Below are 21,505 nucleotides of genomic sequence, written 5' to 3'. Positions count from 1 at the left end.
TTTAACATCAGGAATGTCTATGCCACTGAAGTAGGACCACAGACTCATTCACCATCAAGTTTCAGGGTGTGTGTTTGAAGGATATTAGGATAACATTCAAGGAGACCATGATTTCTCAGTCTGTAAGAACTTGAATTTCTAAGTACTTAATAAGGGGATATATACATATGCAACAAAGTGTGGCCTAGAGATGGATAGGAAACTAGTAATATATAAACATTGTTATTATGCTTCGGGTTGAACAAAAGTAGAACCTACTTGATAAAGTCCTACCACACACCATTGGCTATAATAGTCATTCAAATGCTATAAAAACACATTTTCCCTATCTATCCACTCACTTTTGGCATAATCTGTTTTACTGGATTGATAAACTATGATATTCAGTATGAATTGACAAAATGATTGATATTAATAATATCACTTGTGGGAGAAGCGCCCATGGGATTTCCTAGCTTAATATAACCATAAGAGTTTGGCTGGGTAAAAAGGTGACAGCTGGTGTGGCGTATGAGCAGACAGACATCTGTCTAGGAAGTCACTGTCTCCTGGCAACCAAAGAAGATCCATATCATTCCTTTAGTCTTGCCAAGTCCTAGTGACTGGTGTATTGTAAGCATGAGTTAGACATTTTGGGTTTTTTTTTTTTGAAACACAAAAAGTAAGTACTTTGAAGTAAACCATCAAACCTTTGCAGATACCAGATTCCAATAGAAACATACACAATGGGTGCTGTCATATGGTCTGCATAAGTTCTTTGAACACTATACAACGAGTTAATTCTCAGGGAATTACTGACTAAAACATTTTTTAAATTATTAAGTAAAATAAAGAGTGCTGTCTCTTTTCCTTTTACTTTTTACTTGGCTTATATGTATCCTTAATGCTTGAGCATTTATCCTGACTTACTTTTCTCCCTTATGTAGCTGTGGTGGAGAAAGTAATTCTATGAAATAGTTTGTCATGATTCTTCTCTTTGTGCGTTAAATGTTCCATTGTTACTTCATAAGGCTAATAAAGAGTTGTCAAAGGGAAAATGCACAAAAGGTATCTCAAGGTGCTGCACAGACCCCACACTGATTACGCAATAAGCAAAGGATGTAGGAATCTAAGATCGTTACCAAGCCAGAACCTGGTAGGCATCACTATAATTGCCACACAGGAAAAGATCCAACTTTTTGCCTTGGGTCTCTTATATCTACTTCCTAGTTCATTTGAATTCTCATCTACACTCAGGACTATATATCAGGACTGGTAGAGAAAAGTGAGGACATTTACAGTATAATAGGCCCTGCTTCTCTGGAATAGTAAAATTCTAGCATTAATAGTCTCTGTAATTTTTAAAGTTTTTTTTTAATTCCAGTTAGTTAATATACATCTCTGTAATATTCCTTTACCGTTTAAATTTTTTTATTTTTAGAAATATGATATAGTAAAATTGACCTTTTTTGGTACATAGTTTTATAAACTTAAACACATACATAAATGTGTAACCATCACTATAATCAGGCTATTGGAAGTTCATAATCCTATTTTAAAAGCAAATGCTTTTCATTATCAGTTCACAATAAGGCAGTCGTGACTTATAAAATATGCATTCACAAGCACAGGAGGAATCAAGAGTCAGAGGGAAAAGATACTGAAAGAAAGATGTTAAAAGAAAAGAAAATCTGAAGGAAAGCAAAAGGACAGAAACCTAACATATCAATTTTGCAAAATTACACACAAGAATTAAAGTCCACTTCAATTCTTTATCTGTTGTTCAGAAACCCTGATGAAAAGCAATAAGGGTATATTGCATATGTAAAACTTACAAACAACAGTGATATTTTATTTTTTAGTTAAGTGGCTACCACTATAAAAATTGTTCCAAGTCAGTAAGGAGCGTCTTCTCTATCTATTGTTCTTGGGCACCAAACAGAGACGAATCCCTTTTTACCCAGGGAAGTAGTGAGATGAAAACAATTTTGGATCTAGTTGAGGCAAATGAATGCTTTAACATCATCACCAGAAGATAAAGTCTTGACAAACCAAACAAAAATTTTATTTGTCTTTTTTCTTGAATATAAATAAGAAAAACTCTCATTCCTAAAATAAATGGACTTCTCCAAAACTCTGTAAGATGACCCAAACAATGATATAGTTTAGAGAATTTAAAAGCAAGACTGTTTTAGCTAAGATTCCTGTGTTTCCAAGCTTTAATGAATAGATATTGTGCTGTTGTAAAAGTATGTCAAGGATTTCTGAATATTCTGCAGATGCCTGACACTGTCATATGTTGGCATATAGATCTTGAATTTTTGCAGAAAGAGATAAAGCCCTACTCCTGACAATCTAGGCCAACAAAGCATCTATGATTACTTTAACTCTTTCATGAAATTCCTACAGTATTGCTCCAATAGAAACTAGGGCTCTTATCAACCTTCAAATGACCCTAAATATTCAAACTCTCAGTTCAAGAAGCATCACCGAAATAAACTCTGTTGTGTTGTGTCATTTGTTGGCAATGAGACCTAGGCCAGTGTCCAAGTGTGCCCATTACTATTCTTATTATAGATATTGATAAATGACTAGTTTTATGTACTGATTGAGATTTACATATCCCTAACAGGAGGAAGGATTTGTCAATGTATTGGACTTACAGCCTTGACACCAGCTCTCAGATTTTAAGTATTTTTCATGGTAATTGATCTAAATACAAATCTAATTTATTGCTTTGCAAGAACAGATGGTGAACAGAAATGTTCTTTAAGCTAGTTATTAAATTTAATGACACTGCCCCCTGCTGCTGTTGGAAGTTTTCACTAGTACTAAAATTCCCTTAATTTGGTTTCTCTACATAATTGGTTTTGAAACTTTTGTCAGTGTGTAGAATGACCTTCTGTGGAACTTGTTTTCAATGCATCCCTAAAGGTTCTGGTTCAGAAGATCTGAGGAAGAAGCTAGGAATCTGCACTTTTTTACCAAGCATCCAGGTAATCCTGATGTCATTCTTAGGCAACAACACTCTGAGAAAGACTGTTTGAACTGAAATTTAAAATGCCATGTCCACCTATAAAATAAAACAAAAGAAGAGTTCTGTACATATCTCTTACTTTATTCTAGAGGAATATATGTACCCAATTTCAAAAGAATTGTTATTCTAAAGCTTCTGATTAGTTCCTTACCCTGTAGGAATAATACTAAAACAAATCACAAGGAATTTTAGATTCTTTTATAAATTTTAAGCAGTCCCTATCAAAATAACACTAGCATTCTTTACAGAGCTAGAACAAACAATCCTAAAATTTGTATGGAATCAGAAAAGACCCAGAATAGCCAAAGCAATCTTGAAAAGAAAACCAAAGCTGGAGACATCACAATCCCAGACTTCAAGCTGTATTACAAAGCTGTAATAATCAAGACAGCATGGTATCGGCACAAAAACAGACACACAGACCAATGGAATAGAATGGAGACTCCAGAATTGGACCCACAAAAGTATGGCCAACTAATCTTTGACAAAGCAGGAAAGAATATCCAATGGAAAAAAGACAGTCTCTTGAACAAACAGTGCTGGGAGACCTGGACAGCAACATGCAGAAGAAGAATGAAACTAGACCACTTTCTTATACCACTCACAAAAATAAACTCAAAATAGATAAAGGACCTGAATGTGAGACAGAAAACCATCAAAACCCTAGAGGAGAAAGCAGGAAAAAACCTCTCTGACCTCAGCCGCAGCAATTTCTTACTTGACACATCTCCAAAGAAAAGGGAATTAAAAGCAAAAATGAACTATTGGGACCTCATGAAGATAAAGAGCTTCTGCACTGCAAAAGAAACAATCAACAAAACTGAAAGGCAACCAACGGAATGGGAAAAGATATTTGCAAATGACATATCAGACAAAAGGCTAGTATCCAAAATCTATAAAGAACTCACCAAACTCCACACCCAAAAACCAAATAATCCAGTGAAGAAATAGGCAGAAAACAAGAATAGACACTTCTCTAAAGAAGACATCCAGATGGCCAACAGGCACATGAAAAGACGCTCAATGTCGCTCCTCTTCAGGGAAATACAAATCAAAACCACACTCAGATACCACCTCACACCAGTCAGAGTGGCTAAAATGAACAAATCCGGAGACCATAGATGCTGGAGAGGATGTGGAGGAACAGGAACCCTCTTGCACTGTTTGTGGGAATGCAAACTGGTGCAGCCTCTCTGGAAAACAGTGTGGAGGTTGCTCAAAAAATTAAAAATAGATCTACCCTATGACCCAGCAATAGCACTGCTAGGAATTTACCCAAGGGATACAGGAGTGTTGATGCATAGGGGCACTTGTACCCCAATGTTTATAGCAGCACTTTCAACAATAGCCAAATTATGGAAAGAGCCTAAATGTCCATCAACTGGTGAATGGTTAAAGAAATTGTGGTTTATATACACAATGGAATACTACTTGGCAATGAGAAAGAATGAAATATGGCTTTTTGTAGCAATGTGGATGGAACTGGAGAGTGTTATACTAAGTGAAATAAGTCATACAGAGAAAGACAGATCCCATATGTTTTCACTCTTATGTGGATCCTGAGAAACTTAACAGAAGACCATGGGGGAGGGGAAGGGAAAAAAAAGTTAGAGAGGGAGGGAGCCAAAGCATAAGAGACTCTTAAAAACTGAGAATAAACTGAGGGTTGATGGAGGGTGGGAGGGAGGGGAGAGTGGGTGATGGATATTGAGGAGGCACCTGTTAGGATGAGCACTGGGTGTTGCATGGAAACCAATTTGACAATAAATTTCATATAAAAAAAAGCTTCTGTACAGCAAAGGAAACAATCAACAAACCTAAAAGGCAGACGACATAATGGGAGAAGATATTTGCAAATGACATATCAGATAAAGGTTAGTATCCAAAATCTATAAAGAACTTATCAAACTCAACACCCAAAAAACAAATAATCCAGTGAAGAAATGGGCAAAAGACATGAATAGACACTTCAAAGTTTATTGAAGATAGATAACCAGATGGCCAAAGAAAATATCCAGATGGCCAACCGACACATGAAAAAATGCTCAACATCACTCATCATTAGGGAAATATAAATTAAAACCACAATGAGATACCACCTCACACCTGTCAGAATGGCTAGAATTAACAACTCAGGAAACAACAAATGTTGGCAAGGATGAGGAGAAAGGGGAACATTCTTGCACTGTTGGTGGGAGTGCAAACTGGTGCAGACATTCTGGAAACCAGTGTGGAGGTTTCTCAAAAAATTAAAAATAGAACTACCCTACGACCCAGGAATTGCACTACTAGGTATCTATCAAAGGGATATAGGTGTGCTTTTTCGAAGGGGCACATGCCCCCCAGTGTTTACAGCAGTGCTATCGACAATAGCCAAAGTATGGAAAGAACCCAAATGTCCATGGTCGAATGAAGGCATAAAGAAGATGTGGTATCAGTGATCAAAAAGAATGAAATTTTGCCATTTGCAACAACATGGATGGAACTAGAACGTATTATGCTGAGCGAAATGAGTCAATCAGAGAAAGACAAATATCATATGATTTCACTCATATGAGGAATTTAAGATACAAAACAGATGAACATAAGGGAAAGGAAGCAAAAATAATAATATAAAAACAGGGAGGGGGACAACACATAAGAGACTCTTATACAGAGAACAAACAGAGGGTAACTGGAGGGGTTGTGGGAGGGCAATAGGCTAAATGGGTAAGGGGCATTTAGAAATCTACTCCTGGGGGAGGGGGAGGGGAAGAAAAAAAAAAAAAAAGAGAGGTTAGAGTGGGAGAGAGCCAAAGCATAAGAGACTGTTGAGAACTGAGAGCAAACTGAGGGTTGATGGGGGGTGGGAGGGAGGAGAGGGTGGGTGATGGGTATTGAGGAGGGCACCTTTTGGGATGAGCACTGGGTGTTGTATGGAAACCAATTTGACAATAAATTTCATATATAAATAAAAAATAAAATAAAATAAATAAAAATAAAATATAAATAAATATATATTTATTTTTATGTTTTTATATTATTTATTATTATATTATATGTGTAATATATGTTATTACATATTATATAATTATTATATATTATAATTATATTATATTAAATTATATTTAAATTAAATTAAAATATATTGAATATATTATTATATTATTTTACATATATATGTATATTAAGTATATTATGTATATTTAAGTATAGGCATGCCAGATGACATTCAGAGGAAAATATGAAGATTTAGGAAGAAAATCAGAGTGTCTTATTTGTTTGTTGTTGTTCTTAGTTTGTTTTTTCAGATCTGGAAGAGAGCTAGATGTTATCTAGACCAGGGGTCAGCAAACCAAGCCTAGTGCCCAAATCTGGTCTGCTGCCTGGTATTTTATCACTCAAAAGCTAAGATGGGCTGTTACATTTTAAAATAGTTTTTAAAAATCAAAATAAGAATAATGTGTTGTAGAATGGTAGAAAATCTATGAAATTCACATTTAGTATTCATAAATAAAGTTTTCTTGGAATATAGCCATGCTTACTCATTTACCTATTGTGTATAGCTACTTTTGTACTACAACAGCAAAATTGAGTAGTTGTGACTAAAGTTTCCAGGCAAAAAGCTTTTAATTTTTATGTAATCTAATTTATCAATAATTTCACAATTTTGGGGTGCCTGGGTGGCTCAGTCAGTTAAATGTCTGACTTCAGCTCAGGTCATGATCTCACAGTCCGTAGGTTCGAGCTCCGCATCAGGCTCTGTGCTGACAGCTTGGAGCCTGGAGCCTGCTTCGGCTTCTATGCCTCCCTCTCTCTCTGCTCTTCCCCCACTTATGCTCTCTCTCTTTCTCTCAATAATAAATAAACATTAAAAAAATAATTTCACAATTTTGAGTCGTGGTGAAAAAGGTTTTTCTCTGGTAATAAAGGGATTTAACCCCTGGTTTCTTCTAGTTTTTGTATGGTTTCATTTTTCACTTAGTAGGATACACATACTTAGTAGGATATGTTCTATGGATAAAAAAAGCTGCAAATAAATCTAAAACATCATTTAGTAGGGACGCCTGGCTGGTTCAGTCCGTTAAGTGTCCAACTTCAGCTCAGGCCATGATCTCGTGGATTGTGGGTTTGAGCCCCACGTCAGGCTCTGTGCTAATGGCTCAGAGCCTGGAGCCTGCATCAGATTCTGTATTTCCCTCTCTCTGTGCCCTTACCCCACTCTCTGCCCTTACTCCACTCTCTCTCTCTCTCTCTCAAAAATAAATAATAAACATTAAAAAACATTTTTAAACATCATTTAGTAGCTCTATTATTAGTAGGATTATTACCATTGTTATTTTTAAGTTATTTTACATAAATTGTAGGATAAGACAACTAATTCTGTCAATGTTGTTAGGAGCCAAGATTGTCAGTAAGAAAAAAAAAGAGAGCTACAAATATAAACTCAAGGATAGGTAAAAACAACAACAACAACAACAACAACAACAACAACAACAACCCTGCAATATTATATTTGATATGAAATGATCAGTATTTACTCATTATTTAAAAAAATTATACTTGTTAACCCTAAAAGAGCCTAAAGCAATATGATACAATATTTTTGAGCATTCCTAGCTCTCAGATGAGTGATCCCCATTAAAAGGAACTAAGAATCCTTTTAAAAAATGCATGAAGCTTCCAAAGACTAAAGGAGTAATGTTGGAAGAACACAGGGGCCAAAGTTGGGTCAAGCTGAGGATCAAGTCGGTAAAGTGTCTGACTTCAGCTCAAGTCATGATCTCATGGTCCATGAGTTCAAGTCCCATGTGGGGCTCTGTGCTGACAGCTCAGAGCCTGGAGCCTGGTTCAGCTTCTATGTCTCCCTCTCTCTCTGCCCTTCCTGCACTTGCTCTCTGTCTGTCTGTCTGTCTCTCTCTCCATCTCAAAAGTAAATAAACATCAAAACAAAATAAAAAATTAACTATAATGGATTAAAATACATTGAACATATATTAAAATCAATGTGTCCATTATGATACTCAAAAGGAAACTTTCCCCCAAAAGGGAAAACAATCTTTCAAATTTGCCCCTCCAGGTGACTATTGATAGATAAATAGGTAGACACATAGATACACAGAGATACAATATACAATACTCTGAAAATCTGTAATTAAAAGGAAAGAATTAAACATTAATTTTGTCTTACTAGTAGGAAGCATATTTCAATGTAACCAAATACATAGCAATCAAATGTGATTTATTGTAGGGATTCCAATGGCTCAAAATTAGGAAACCTATTAATAAAATTCATCATTAACAGGTCTAGGGTGAAAATCAAATGATTATCTTCACAGGTGTTGAAAAAGTGTTTGACAAAATTAACAGTCTTGAGCTTTAAAAATCACTCTATAAAGGAGTTAGAAAGAGAAGAACAATCAAAACACAAACCCAGCAAAAGGAAGGAAATAATAAAGATTGGAGCAGAAATAAATAATATAGAAGCTAAAAAAAGAAAAAGAAAAGCTTTTCTTTTCTCTGCCATAATGGTGTGTGCAGTTGAGTGTTCTTTCTATATCTTCTCACAAGACTTTCAGGATCAAGCAATTCTTGGCCAAGAAACAATGCAGAATCTTCCCATTCTTCAGTGGAATCAGATGAAAACTGGTAATAAAATCATGTACAACTTCAAGAGGAGGCATTGGAAATAACCAAGCTGGGACTATAAGGGATCACACATGAGATGGCACACATATTTATGCTACATGAAGGGCATGTACTTGTATCTTGGGACTCTGTAAACATTGCTGCTACCTAAACAACAGACGTGTTTTATCCAGGGAAATGAATTTCTCTTACTATGCTTCAGTAGGTTGCTTCGGTAATAAATATGTGAGACCTCGGTTTGAAAAAATAAATGAATTTTTAAAATTTAAAAACAATATAACAGATGAAACCAGGAGCTGGTTCTTTGAAAAGGTCAACAAAATTGGGGGTGGGGGAGGAGTTAAGATGGTAGAGCAGTATGGAAACTCTGAGCTTGTCTCATCCCTGAAATGCAGCTAGTCAGCACAAAACCATTTGAACACCTAGGATATTGACCTGAGGACTAACACAACAATCTGCATAACTTGAGCCACAGAACTTGGCAGGTACACGGTACAGAGAGGTAAATTGTGGGAGAGAAAAGCTGTGGATTTTAGGGAGCCATTTTTGTGGAGAGAGGGCAGAGAGAGAAAGAAAATTGGGGAGAGTGCAGCACAACAGTGTCATGCAGGAAAAGCACTCTCCCCAAAAGTAGCTGGAGAGAAAGAGAGAGAAAGAGTGAAAATACTCACAGGGGACTGAACAAGAAATCTGTGCCCTAAAACCTTTGATGGGGAGAAAAGAGAGGGTTTCAAAACTACCTGGATTCTATAAACAGTGGAGCACAGAGTCTGAAGGTTGGGAGCTCAGTGCCTGGTGGTGCTCTGGTGAGGAAGTAGGGTGAATCCCCAGGAGCAGGCAGTGTGGTCTGTGGGGGTCCATGTGCCACATGGGGAGGAGTGGTTCCTCTGCTTGGAGTGAATTTGGTAGAGAGGATACAGCCACCCTGTGGGCAAAAGTCCCAGCAGACAACAGAGAGCAGCCACATTTGCTGGTATTGGAAGATGCCAGAGTGTGGTGAAACCTGGCACTGGCTGTGTGTTGTGATTTACCATACTCTCTGAAACTCTGCTGCTGTGTGATCACATGAACGTTTTCTGGGGCAAGCCAGCATCCTGCCATTGCTCAGTGAGACCCTCCCTCAAAGAGCTGGCTCATGTCCAAGCCACAGGGGTCTCTGAAGTGTGGGGTTTTGAAACACTTCCCCATCTGAGATCAAACTCTGGAGGGAGGTGTCACCTGGCTGGTGACAGCTTGGACACAGATAGGGTAGAGGTGGGGAATGGATGGAGGCCTGAGACAAAGGAGGGGTGCTTGATCTTGGGTCAGTGAGAATGTCAAGTTCCTGCACCAGAGACTTTGGGGTTGGCTGAAGCCATTTCTACTTCTGTGCATGCACATGCCTACTGCACTGATCCACCCCAGTAAGCTAAGCAGCGCCACCTAGTGGAGAACAGAGCCATTACACTAAGTACCACTCCACTGTGCCCTCCAAGCACATGCCCCACAAGACCAGCACAAGTCACTCCACCTGCTTAGTGTATGGACTATAGAGGGCTTCATATCAGTTCTAGAGGAAACTAGATATAACTTCATTTGGGTTTCATTCTGTTTCCTGGTTCAGTTATTTGTTCGTTTTCTTTGCTTCTGTTTTTGCTTAAATTGGTTTTTTTTCTTTATTTTCTTTCTCTTTCTTGGATTCAGAAAGAACATGTTATTTTTTATTTATTTTATTTTATTTTTTATTTTAAAAAATTTTTATTCTATTTTCTTTATTTCATTTTATTCTAGGTATTTTTTTAATTTTTAAAAACTTTCTTAACTTTTTTTCTTACCTTTCCCTTTTTTCTCTATTCTATCAAGCTTCTTTCAACAAGCAGATGGAAACACACCTAGGGTCTAGCTACCTTTATTTGATTTATTTGTTTTGTTTTTTAGCTTTAATTTTTTATTTTATTAATTCTTCTACCCTCCAGAATGACAAGAAGAAAGAATTCACCCCAATAGAAAGAATAGGAAGAAATGATGGCAAAAAATTTAATGAACACAGATATAAGTAAGATGTCTAAACTAGAATTTAAAACCACAATTATAAGAATACTAGATAGGGTTGAAAAAAAGAATAGAATATACCATATAATCCCTTTCTACAGAAATAAAATAACTAAAATCAAAGGAGGCCAAAATTAAAAATGGAATAAACAAGGCCAGTCTTGAATAGATGTCGTGTAAGCAAGGATGGATGAGGCAGAGAAACGAATCAGTGATATAGAAGATAAATTATGGAGAATAATGAGACAGAAAAAAAGAGGGAAAAAAAGGCAAAAGATTACAATACAAAACTTAGAGAACTCAGTACTTATTAAAAAGGAGTAACACCCATGGGGTGCCTGGGTGGCTCAGTTAAGCGTCTGACTTCAGTTCAGGTCATGATCTCACGTTAGTTTGAGCCCCGCATCTGAGCCTGGAGCCTGCTTCGGATTCTGTGTCCCTGTCTCGCTCTGCCCTTCCCCTATTCATGCTCTCTCATTCTCTCTCTGTCAAGAATAAACATTAAAAAAAATATTTTTTTTTAAGGAATAACATCAGAATCATAGGAGTCCCAGAACATGAAGAGAGAGAGAAAAAGTGGCAGAAGGCTTATGTGAGCAAATTATAGCAGAAAACTTTCCTAATCCGGGGGAGGACACAGACATCAAAATCCAAGAAGCACAGAAAACGCTCATTAGATTCAACAAAAACTGACCATCACCAAGGTGTATCTTGTCAATTCACAAAATACACAGGCAATGAAAGAATATGAAAGCAGCAAGGAGAAAAAAGTCCTTAACCTACAAGGGAAGACAGATCTTGTTCACAACAGATCTGTCCACAGAAACTTGGCAGGCCAGAAAGGAATGTCAGGATATATTCAACATGCTGAATCAGAAAAATATGCAGCCAAGAATTCTTTACCCAGCAAGATTGTCATTCAAAATAGAAGGAGAGATAAAGAGTTTCCTAGATAAGCAAAAACTAAAGGAGTTGTGACCACTAAACCAGCCCTGCAAGAAATTTTAAAGGGGAGACTTTGAGTGGAGAAAAGACAAAACAAAACAAAAGAGACCAAAAGCAACAAAGACTAGAAAGGACTGAGAACATCACCAGAAACAGCAACTCTACAGGTAACACAATTTCACTATATTCATATCTTTCAGTACTCACTCTAAATGCAATCGATCAAAAGACATATGATATTAGAAGGGATAAGAAAATAAGACTCATCTACATGCTGCTTACAAGAGACTCACTTTAGGGATGCCTGGGTGGCTCACTCGGTTAAGCATCTGACTTTGGCTGAGGTCATGATCTCATGGTTCATGAGTTTGTGCTCCACATCAGGCTCTGTGCTGACACCTTAGAGCCTGGAACCTGCTTTGGATTCTGTGTCTCCCTCTCCCTCTGCCCTCCTTTGCTCATGCTCTGTCTCTCCCTCTTTCAAAAATAAATTAAAAAAATTTTAAAGAGACTCATTTTACACCTAAAGACACCTATAGATTCAAAGTAAGGGGATAGAGAACCATCTATCATTCTAATGGACATCAAAAGAAAGCCAGAGTTGCCATACTTATATCAGACAGACTAGATTTTAAAATAAAGATTAACATGAGATGAAGAAGGGCATTATATCATAATTAAGGGGTCTATCCACCAAGAAGATCTAACAACTGTAAATACTTATGCCCCCAACTTGAGGTGCCCAAATATATAAATCAATTAATCACAAACATGAAGAAACTCTTCAATAATAATAATATCATAAAAGTAGGGGATTTCAACACCCCACTTACAGCAATGTACAGATCATCTAAACACAAAATCAACAAGGAAACAATGGCTTTGAATGACACACTGGACCAGATGGACTTAACAGATATATTCAGAACATTTTATCCTAAAGCAGCAGAATACACAGTCTTCCTGAGTGCACATGGAACATTCTCCATCATAAATCACATACTGGATCACAAATCAGCCCTCAACAAGTACAAAAAGATTAAGATCATACCATTCATATTTTCCAAACACAACACTATGAAACTTGAAATCAACCACAAGAAAAAATTTGGATAGACCATGAATACCTGGAGATTATAGAACATCCTACTAAAGAATGAATGGGTTAACAAGAAATTAAAGAGGAAATTAAAAAGTACATGGAAGCCAATGAAAATTAAGACAGGACAGCCCAAAACCTCTGGGATGCAGCAAAGGCGGTCATAAGAGGGTGGTGTATAGCAATCTAGGCCTTCTTAAAGAAGGCCTACACAACCTAAAGTTACACCTAAAAGAGGTGGGAAAAGAACAGAAAATAAAGCCCAAAACCAGCAGAAGAAGGGAAATAATAAAGATCAGAGCAGAAATCAATCATATAAAACAAAACAAAACAATAGAACAGATCAATGAAACCAGGAGCTGGTTCTTTGAAAGAATTAACAAAATTGCTAATTCCCTAGCCAGATTAATGAGAAAGAAAAAGGAAAGAACCCAAATAAATAAAATCACAAATAAAAGAGGATAGATCACAACAAACACCACAGAAATACAAACAATAAAAAGAGAATATTATGCGCAATTATAGACCAACAAATTGGGAAATCTAGAAGAAATGGACATATTGCTAGAAACATATAAACTACCAAAACTGAAACAGGAAGAAATAGACCATTTGAACAGACTCATAACCAGTAAAGAAATCGAATCAGTAATCAAAAATCTCCCAACAAACAAATCTCTCCAACAAACAAAAGTCGAGGGCCAGATGGCTTTCCATGGGAATTCTACCAAACATTTAAAGAAGAGTCAACACCTAATTCTTTTGAAACTGTTCCAAAAAGTAGAAATGGAAGGAAAACTTCCAAATTCATTCTATGAGGCCAGCAATACCTTGATTCCAAAACCAGATAAAGACCTCACTACAAAGGAGAATTACAGACCAATTTCCCTGATGAACATGGATGCAAAAATTCTCAACAAGATACTACAAACCAGATCCAGCAATACATTAAAAGAATTATTCACCATAATCAACTGGGATTTTATTCCTGGGATGCAGGGCTGGTTCAATATCTGTAAATCAATGTGATACATCACATTAATAAAAAAAAAAGAAAAGGATAAGAATCACATGATCCTCTCAATAGATGAAGGAAAAGCATTTAAACAAAATACAGCATCCTTTCTTGAAAAAAACCCTCAAGAAAGTAGGGATAGAAGGATCGTACTTCAAGATCATAAAGGCCATATATGAAAGACCCGTCACTAATACCATCCTCAATGGAGAAAACCTGAGAGCTTTCCCCCTAAGGTCAGGAACATGACAAGGATGTCCACTCTCACCACTACTATTCAACATAGTGTTGGAAGTCCTAGCCTCAGCAATCAGACAATGCAAAGAAATAAAAGGCATCCATATCAGCAAGGAGGAAGTCAAAGTTTTACTCTTTACAGATGACATGATACTGTATGTGGAAAACCCAAAATACTCCACCAAAAAACTGCAAAAACTGATCCATGAATTCAGCAAATCACAGGATATAAAATGAACATACAGAAATCAGTTGCATTTATATACACCAATAATGAAACAGCAGAAAGAGAAATCAAGGACTCAATCCCAGTTACAATTGCACCAAAAACCATTAGATACCTAGGAATAACCCTAACAAAAGAGGTAAAAGGTCTATACACTGAGAACTATAAAAAGCTTATGAAAGAAATTGAAGAAGACACAAAGAAATGGAACAACATTCCATGCTCATGGATTGGAAAAACAAATATTGTTAAAATATTGATACCACCTAAAGCTATCTACATGCAATTCAATGCAATCCCTATCAAAATAACACTAGCATTCTTAACAGAGCTAGAGCAAACAATCTTAAAATTTGTATGGAACCAGAAAAGACCCAGAATAGCCAAAGCAATCCTGAAAAAGAAAACCAAAGCTGGAGGCATCACAATTCCAGACTTTAAGCTGTATTACAAAGCTGCAATCATCAATACAGTATGGTACTGGCACAAAATCAGACACATAAATCAACGGAACAGAATAGAGAATCCAGAAATGGACCACAAATACATGGCCAACTAATCTTTGACAAAGCGGGAAAGAATATCCAATGGAAAAAAGACAGCCTCTTTAGCAAATGATGTTGGGAAAACTGGACAGCCACATGAAGAATGAACCCAGACCACTTTCTTACACCATACACAAAAATAACTCCAAATGGATGAAAGACCTAAATGTAAGACAGGAAACCATCAAAATCCTTGAGGAGAAAACAGGAAGCAATCTCTTTGATCTCAGCCACAGCAACTTCTTACTCAACATGTCTCCAGAGGCAAGGGAAATAAAAGCAAAAATGAACCATTGGGACCTCATCAAGATAAAAAGCTTCTGCACAGCAAAGGAAACAATCAGCAAAACTAAAAGGCAACCGACGGAATGAGAGAAGATATTTGCAAGTGACATATCAGATAAAGGGTTAGTATAAAGGTTTAGTATCCAAAATCTATAAAGAACTTATCAAACTCAACACCCAAAAAAACAACCCCGTTAAGAAATAGGTGGAAGACATGAATAGACACTTTTCCAAAGAAGATATCCAGATGGCTAACAGACACATGAAAAGATGCTCAACATCACTCATCATCGGGGAAATAAAAATCAGAACCACAATGAGATACCACCTCACACCTGTCAGAATGACTGAAATTAACAACTCGGAAACAACAAATGTTGGTGAGGATGCAGAAAAAGCGGAACCCTTTTTCACTGCTGGTGGGTATGCAAACTGGTGCAGCCACTCTGGAAAACAGTATGGAGGTTCCTCAAAAAGTTGAAAATAGAACTAGCCTATGACCTATAGACCTATAGACCTATGACCTATAGAACTAGCCTATAACCCATCAATTACACTACTAGGTATTTACCCAAAGGATACAAGAATGCTGATTCAAAGGAGCACATGCACCCCAATGTTTATAGCAGCACTATCAACAATAGCCAAAGTATGGAGAGAGCCCAAATGTCCATTGAATGATGAGTGGATAAAGAAGATATGGTGTGTGTGTGTATATATATATATATATATATATATATATATATATATATATATATAATGAAATATTACTCAGTGATCAAAAAGAATGAAATTTGCCATTTGCAACAACATGGGTGGAATTGGAGGGTAAAATGCTAAGCAAAATAAGTCAGAGAGAGACATATCATATAATTTCACTCATATGTGTTATTTAAAAAACAAAATAGATGAACCTAGGGGAAAAGAAGCAAAACTAATATAATAACACAGAGAGAGAGAAACCATAAGAGACTCTCAAATACAGAGAACAAACTGAGTTGCTGGAGGCATATTGGGTGTGCGGGTGGGCTAAATGGGTGATGGGCATTAAGAGGGCCACTTGTTGGGGTAAGCATTAGGTGTTATATAAAGTGATGAATAACTAAATTCTATTCTTGAAATCAAAAAAATGTTTTTAATTTTAAAAATAACAATAAAATAGATAAACCCACAGAGATTTTCATAATAAAAAAGGAGATGTCAACAAAATTGATACTCCTCTCATTTTAAAAAGAGAGGACACAAATAAACAAAATTACTAATGAAAGAGGAGAAATAACAACCAACACCACAGAAATACAAACAATTCTAACAGAATATTATGAAAACCTATTTGTCAACAAATTAGACAACTTGGAAGAAATGGATAAATTCCTAGAAACATAAAACTTACCAAAACCAAAGCAGGAAGAAATGGAAAAATTGAACAGACCAATCACCAGTAATGAAATTGAATCAGTAATCAAAAAACTCTCCCAAAACAAAAGTCCAGAACTAAATGGCGTCACAGGTTAATTCCTGTGACGTTTAAAAAGGAGTTAAAGAATATCCAACGAGAACAAGACTGTCTTTTCAACAAATGGTGTTGGGAAAACTAGACAGCAACATGCAAAAGAATGAAACTGGACCGCTTTCTTACACCACGCACAAAAATTAATTCAAAATGGATTTAAACCCTAAATGTGAGACCTAGAAACCATAAAAATCCTAGAAGAGAACACAGGCCATAACTTCTTTGACATCAACTGTAGCAACTTCTTTCTAGATATGTCTCCTGAGGCACGGGAAACAACAACAACAAAAAATACACTAAAAAAGCTTCTACACAACAAAGGAAACAATCAACAAAACTAAAAGGCAACCTATGGAATGGGAGAAGATATTTGCAAGTGACATATCCAATAAAGAGTTAATATCCAAAATACATAAAGAACTTATAAAACTCAACACCTAAAAAATAAATAATACAATTAAAAAATGGGCAGAAGACGTGACCAGACATTTCTCCAAAGAAGATATCTAGATGGCCAACAGACACAAGAAAAGATGCTCACCATCACTCATCATCACGGAAATGCAAATTAAAACTACAATGAGATATCACCTCACACCTGTCACAATGGCTAAAATTAACAACACCAAAAACAACAGGATATGGAAACAATGAGGATATGGAGAAAAGGGAACCTGTGTGCACTGTTGGTGGGAATGCAAACTAGTGCAGCCACTGTAGAAAACAGTATAGAGGTTCCTCAAAAAGTGAGAGATAGAACTACCCTACAACCCACAAATTACACTACTGAGTATTTACCCAAAGAATACAGAAACCCTAATTCAAAGGGATACATGCACCCCAATGTCTATTGCGGTATTATTTGCAATAGCCAAATTATGGAAGCAGCCCAAGCATCCATCAATTGATGAATGGATAAAGAAGATGTGTTATATATATAGAATGAAATATTCTTCAGCCATAAAAAAGAACGAAATCTTGCCATTTGCAATGATGTTGATAGAGCTAGAGAGTATAGTGCTAAGCAAAATAAGTCAGTGGGAGAAGGACATATTCCATATGATCTCACTCATATGTGGAATTTAAGAGAAAAATAAGCAAAGAAAAAAGAGAGAGAGAGAGAGAGACAAACCAAGAAACAGACTCTTAACTATAGAGAACAAATTAATAGTTACCAGAGGGGAGGTAGATACACTTATAAATAATAAAATAAAAATAAAATAAAATAAAAAAATCACTCTATAATGTAGGAATTAGGCACACTTTTCTAATGTAATAAAATATATCTTTTTTGGATCCAAATGGAGTAGAGTTATGACATTAATATATAGTTTTAAAAAACTGTTCATGGTGAGGTACTGATATAAAAATCATCCTTACCAAAGTCATAAACAAGACAAGGATGCCCATATCATCACAATTATTTAACATTGTATTGAAAATAATAGCCAACATAACAAGCTAAGAGGAAGATATTAAATGTATACAAGTATAAAAATTGGAAAAGAAGGAAAACTCCTATTATTTGCAGATAATATGGTTGCCTCACTAGAAAACCCAAATAATCAACTAAAATTATTCTATAAACAGTTACACTCAGTAAGGTAGTAGTGTATAAAAACATACAGAATTTAATAGATATAAGTAGAAACTACATATAAATAGAAAATGTAATAAAATAAAAAATTCCCATTTACAATGGGAATAAAAAATAATAAAATAACTAGTAATAAATTTAACAAGAGATGTAAGCCTAAATGAAAAAAACCAAAACTTTAAGACAACAATGATAGATACAAAATAAGATGAGCAAATGAAAAGACATGTGTTTTCAGAAACACATCATTATTAAAGACATTGATTTCCCCTAAGTTAATAAATAAATTTAAACATTTCAATAAACATTCCTATAAGGTTTGTTTTTCTGTTCTTTTTTTTTTTCAAGTAGGTGAATCAACCCTAAAGTTCATATTGAAAAGTAAAAACACTAGAGGGGCGCTTGGGTGGCTCAGTCGGTTGGTTGAACGTCTGACTTTGGCTCAAGTCATGATCTCACAGCTCGTGGGTTCAAGCCCCATGTCGGGCTCTGTGCTGACAGCTCAGAGCCTGGAGCCTGCTTTGGATTCTGTGTCGCCCTCTCTCTCTGCCCCTCCCCCATTCATACTCTGTCTCTGTCTCAAAAATAAACATTAAAAAAAATTTTTTTTAAAGTAAAAACACTAGAATAAAAGAAGAATAAATAATAAGGACGAGCACAGTCAGATTTATTGAAATACAGATCTTCCTTGACTTATGATAAGGTTTTGTCACATAAACCCATCATAAGTTGAAAATATCCTAAGTTGAAAATGCATTTAATACACCTAAACTACCCACCATCACAGCTTAGCCTAAGCCCACCTTAAATGTGCTCAGAACACTTACATTAGTCTACACTTGGGCAAAATCATCTAACACAAAGCCTATCTCATAAAGTGTTGAATATCTTGGGGCACCTGGGTGACTCAGTCAGTTGGGTGTCTAACTCTTGTTTTTGGCTCAGGTCATGATCTGCAGTTTGTGAGTTCGAGCCCCACACTGTCAGTGCAGAGCCTACTTAGGATTCTCTTTCTCTCTCTGTCTCTTTCTCTGCCCCTCCCCTGCTCATGCTCTCTCTCTCTCAAAATAAATAAACTTTAAAAACATATTCATTATCTCATGTAATTGATTGAATACTGTACTGAAAGCGAGTAACGGAATGGTTGTATGGGTACAGAATGGTTATAAGTGTATGTATGTAATGCATGTAATGTAATGTATGTAAGTGTATGATATGTGTGTATGTGACATGTGTTAAGTCTATGATATATATGTATGTAATGTATGTAAGTGTATGAAACCATGAAGGGTATCATGGTTACATGGCTGACTGGGAGTTGTGGCTCAGTGCTATTGCCCAGCATCATGAGAGAGCATCATACTGCATATTGCTAGTCCAGGAAAAGATCAAAATTCAAAATTCAAAGTACAGTTTCTACTGAACACATACCACTTACGCACCATTGTAAAGTCAAAAAATCCTAAGTGTAAATTGGGGGCTGTCTGTATACTTAAAAGTCTCAATGATTCAAGCAGTGTGGTGTGGTGCATGAACAGGGAGATAGTCAGAGGGATAGGATAGAAAAACCCAGAAATACACTCCAAAATATACAGGAATTTAGTAATAAAATTTCATCTCAAAACAGTGGGGCAAAATACACTATTTGACAGTTGTTGGGATCACTATGTAACCATTTGGAAAAGCAAAAAGTTGGATTCATATCTACATCTTATATTAGGATAAATTCCATATGGATCAATACTTAAAATGGAAACTAAAATATTAAAACTCCAGAAGAAAACATGGGAGGATTCTTTTAATATCTTGAAATGTAACAATGACTCTAAGTCATAAAATGAAAGTAAATAAATTCAACCACATAGAAATAATATCTTCCGCATGACAAAAGATAAATAAAAACAGAAGAAAATATTTGTAACTCAGATGCTCTTATATAAAGGAAGAAAATTTAGAATCCAAATTTGCATTTGCTTCTGTATGTATAAAGAAACTGGAAAAAAATCCACTGAAAATGAAGAACACTAGTTATTTATGGCAGAGGTGGAGTATTGGGTACAAGGAGGATAAGAATGGATGAGAAACTTTTCACTGTATAACTATTAATACATTTTGAATTTAAACCAGGTGAATATGCTGCCTATCTGAAAAGTTAAATTTTTAAGAAGTCTCTGCTCTCCTGTAACTTACTTTCCAGTGCAGGGAGACAGATGGTAAACAAATAAATATATACTTTGGATCATAGTAAGATAACTAAATCTGCAAATTCAAGGAATTTATTTAATATGCTTCATTAAATTCATAGTGCCTCATAAATAGTGAAGCACATACTAGCAGCTCAATAAATACTTTTTGAATATTTAAGTCCTATTTGTATGATTATGTTATTATTCTACTTCCTTTCAATGAAAGGACCTAGATCATCAACTGAAAATATAACAAATTATGGGGAGCCTGGGTGGCTCAGTTAAGCAACTGACTTCAGCTCAGGTTATGATCTCATGGTTTGTAAGTTCAAACCCCACATTGGGCTTTCTGCTGTCAGCGCCTTTCTCTGCACTTTCTCTGTCCCCTTCTCTCTCTCTCTCTGCCCCTCCCTTCTCATGCTTGCTCTGTCTCTCTCTCTCAAAAAAAAAAATTACATATATCAAACTGTACCTGTTGCCAATAGTATTGGGAACATGTATCTTCAGTTCTTCCGTGACATCCCTCATCACCCTCTGATAACCAGACATTCCTGAGTCTTTGATATAATAAGGATTGTTTCTCATTAAATATTCCCCCAAATGACTAATTGGATCAAACTTGGTTGTAATATCAGCTTCTGCCCAAAGTTTCTTCTTTTCCACTTGCATTAACATTTTTTCCACTCCAGGAACTAAGGTGGGTAGAAGTTTGTCAAGCAAATATGCACGAGTTTTAAGTGTCATGTTTTCAGTATTAAACCACTCTTTGGCCAAATTATTTCTAGGGAATTTTTTTTCAGCCTTTTTTTCTAGTTCTTTCTTCAGATTATCCTTATTTATTATTTTCTGCTGCATTGCCTGGGCTCTTGCCTCCACTCTTTCGTAAAAATTTTTCTTCCATGGCTGTTCTAGCTTTGAATTCAGTACATCTGGATCTAAGTTGAAAATCACTTTGGCAGGTTTTCTAACCACAAAATTCTTTGAGACATTAGTGTCAGAGTCCTTTATTAAATCAGTTGAGGCTTTTGTTTGCTCTTCCAAGTGTATTTCTGAGGAGGAAAAAAAAGTGAAATGTAAGAAATACTAGAAGTAGATTTTAATCTATGTTACTTTAGAATATTATTTTTAAAGAGGAGGAGGGAAGATGGCGGCGTAGGAGGACGCTGGGCTCACCGCGCGTCC

At 36.0% G+C, this 21,505-nt stretch overlaps 1 protein-coding gene across 1 annotated transcript in view; it reads right to left on the bottom strand.

The window, feature by feature from the left end:
* The window catches only part of EFCAB5 (EF-hand calcium binding domain 5), a 218,896-nt gene that overhangs the window by 132,411 nt on the left and 64,980 nt on the right, over window positions 1-21,505 (bottom strand). The window contains exon 7 of the mRNA XM_040455093.1: window positions 20,796-21,372. Within this exon, the coding sequence (XP_040311027.1) occupies window positions 20,796-21,372 (577 nt within the window). The remainder of the gene's footprint in view (window positions 1-20,795; window positions 21,373-21,505) is intronic.

This window comes from Herpailurus yagouaroundi, unplaced genomic scaffold (assembly GCF_014898765.1).
Source record: "Herpailurus yagouaroundi ecotype Mexico unplaced genomic scaffold, PumYag 215, whole genome shotgun sequence".
Taxonomy (NCBI): domain Eukaryota; kingdom Metazoa; phylum Chordata; class Mammalia; order Carnivora; family Felidae; genus Herpailurus; species Herpailurus yagouaroundi.
This window is presented reverse-complemented; position numbering and strand designations above follow the sequence as displayed.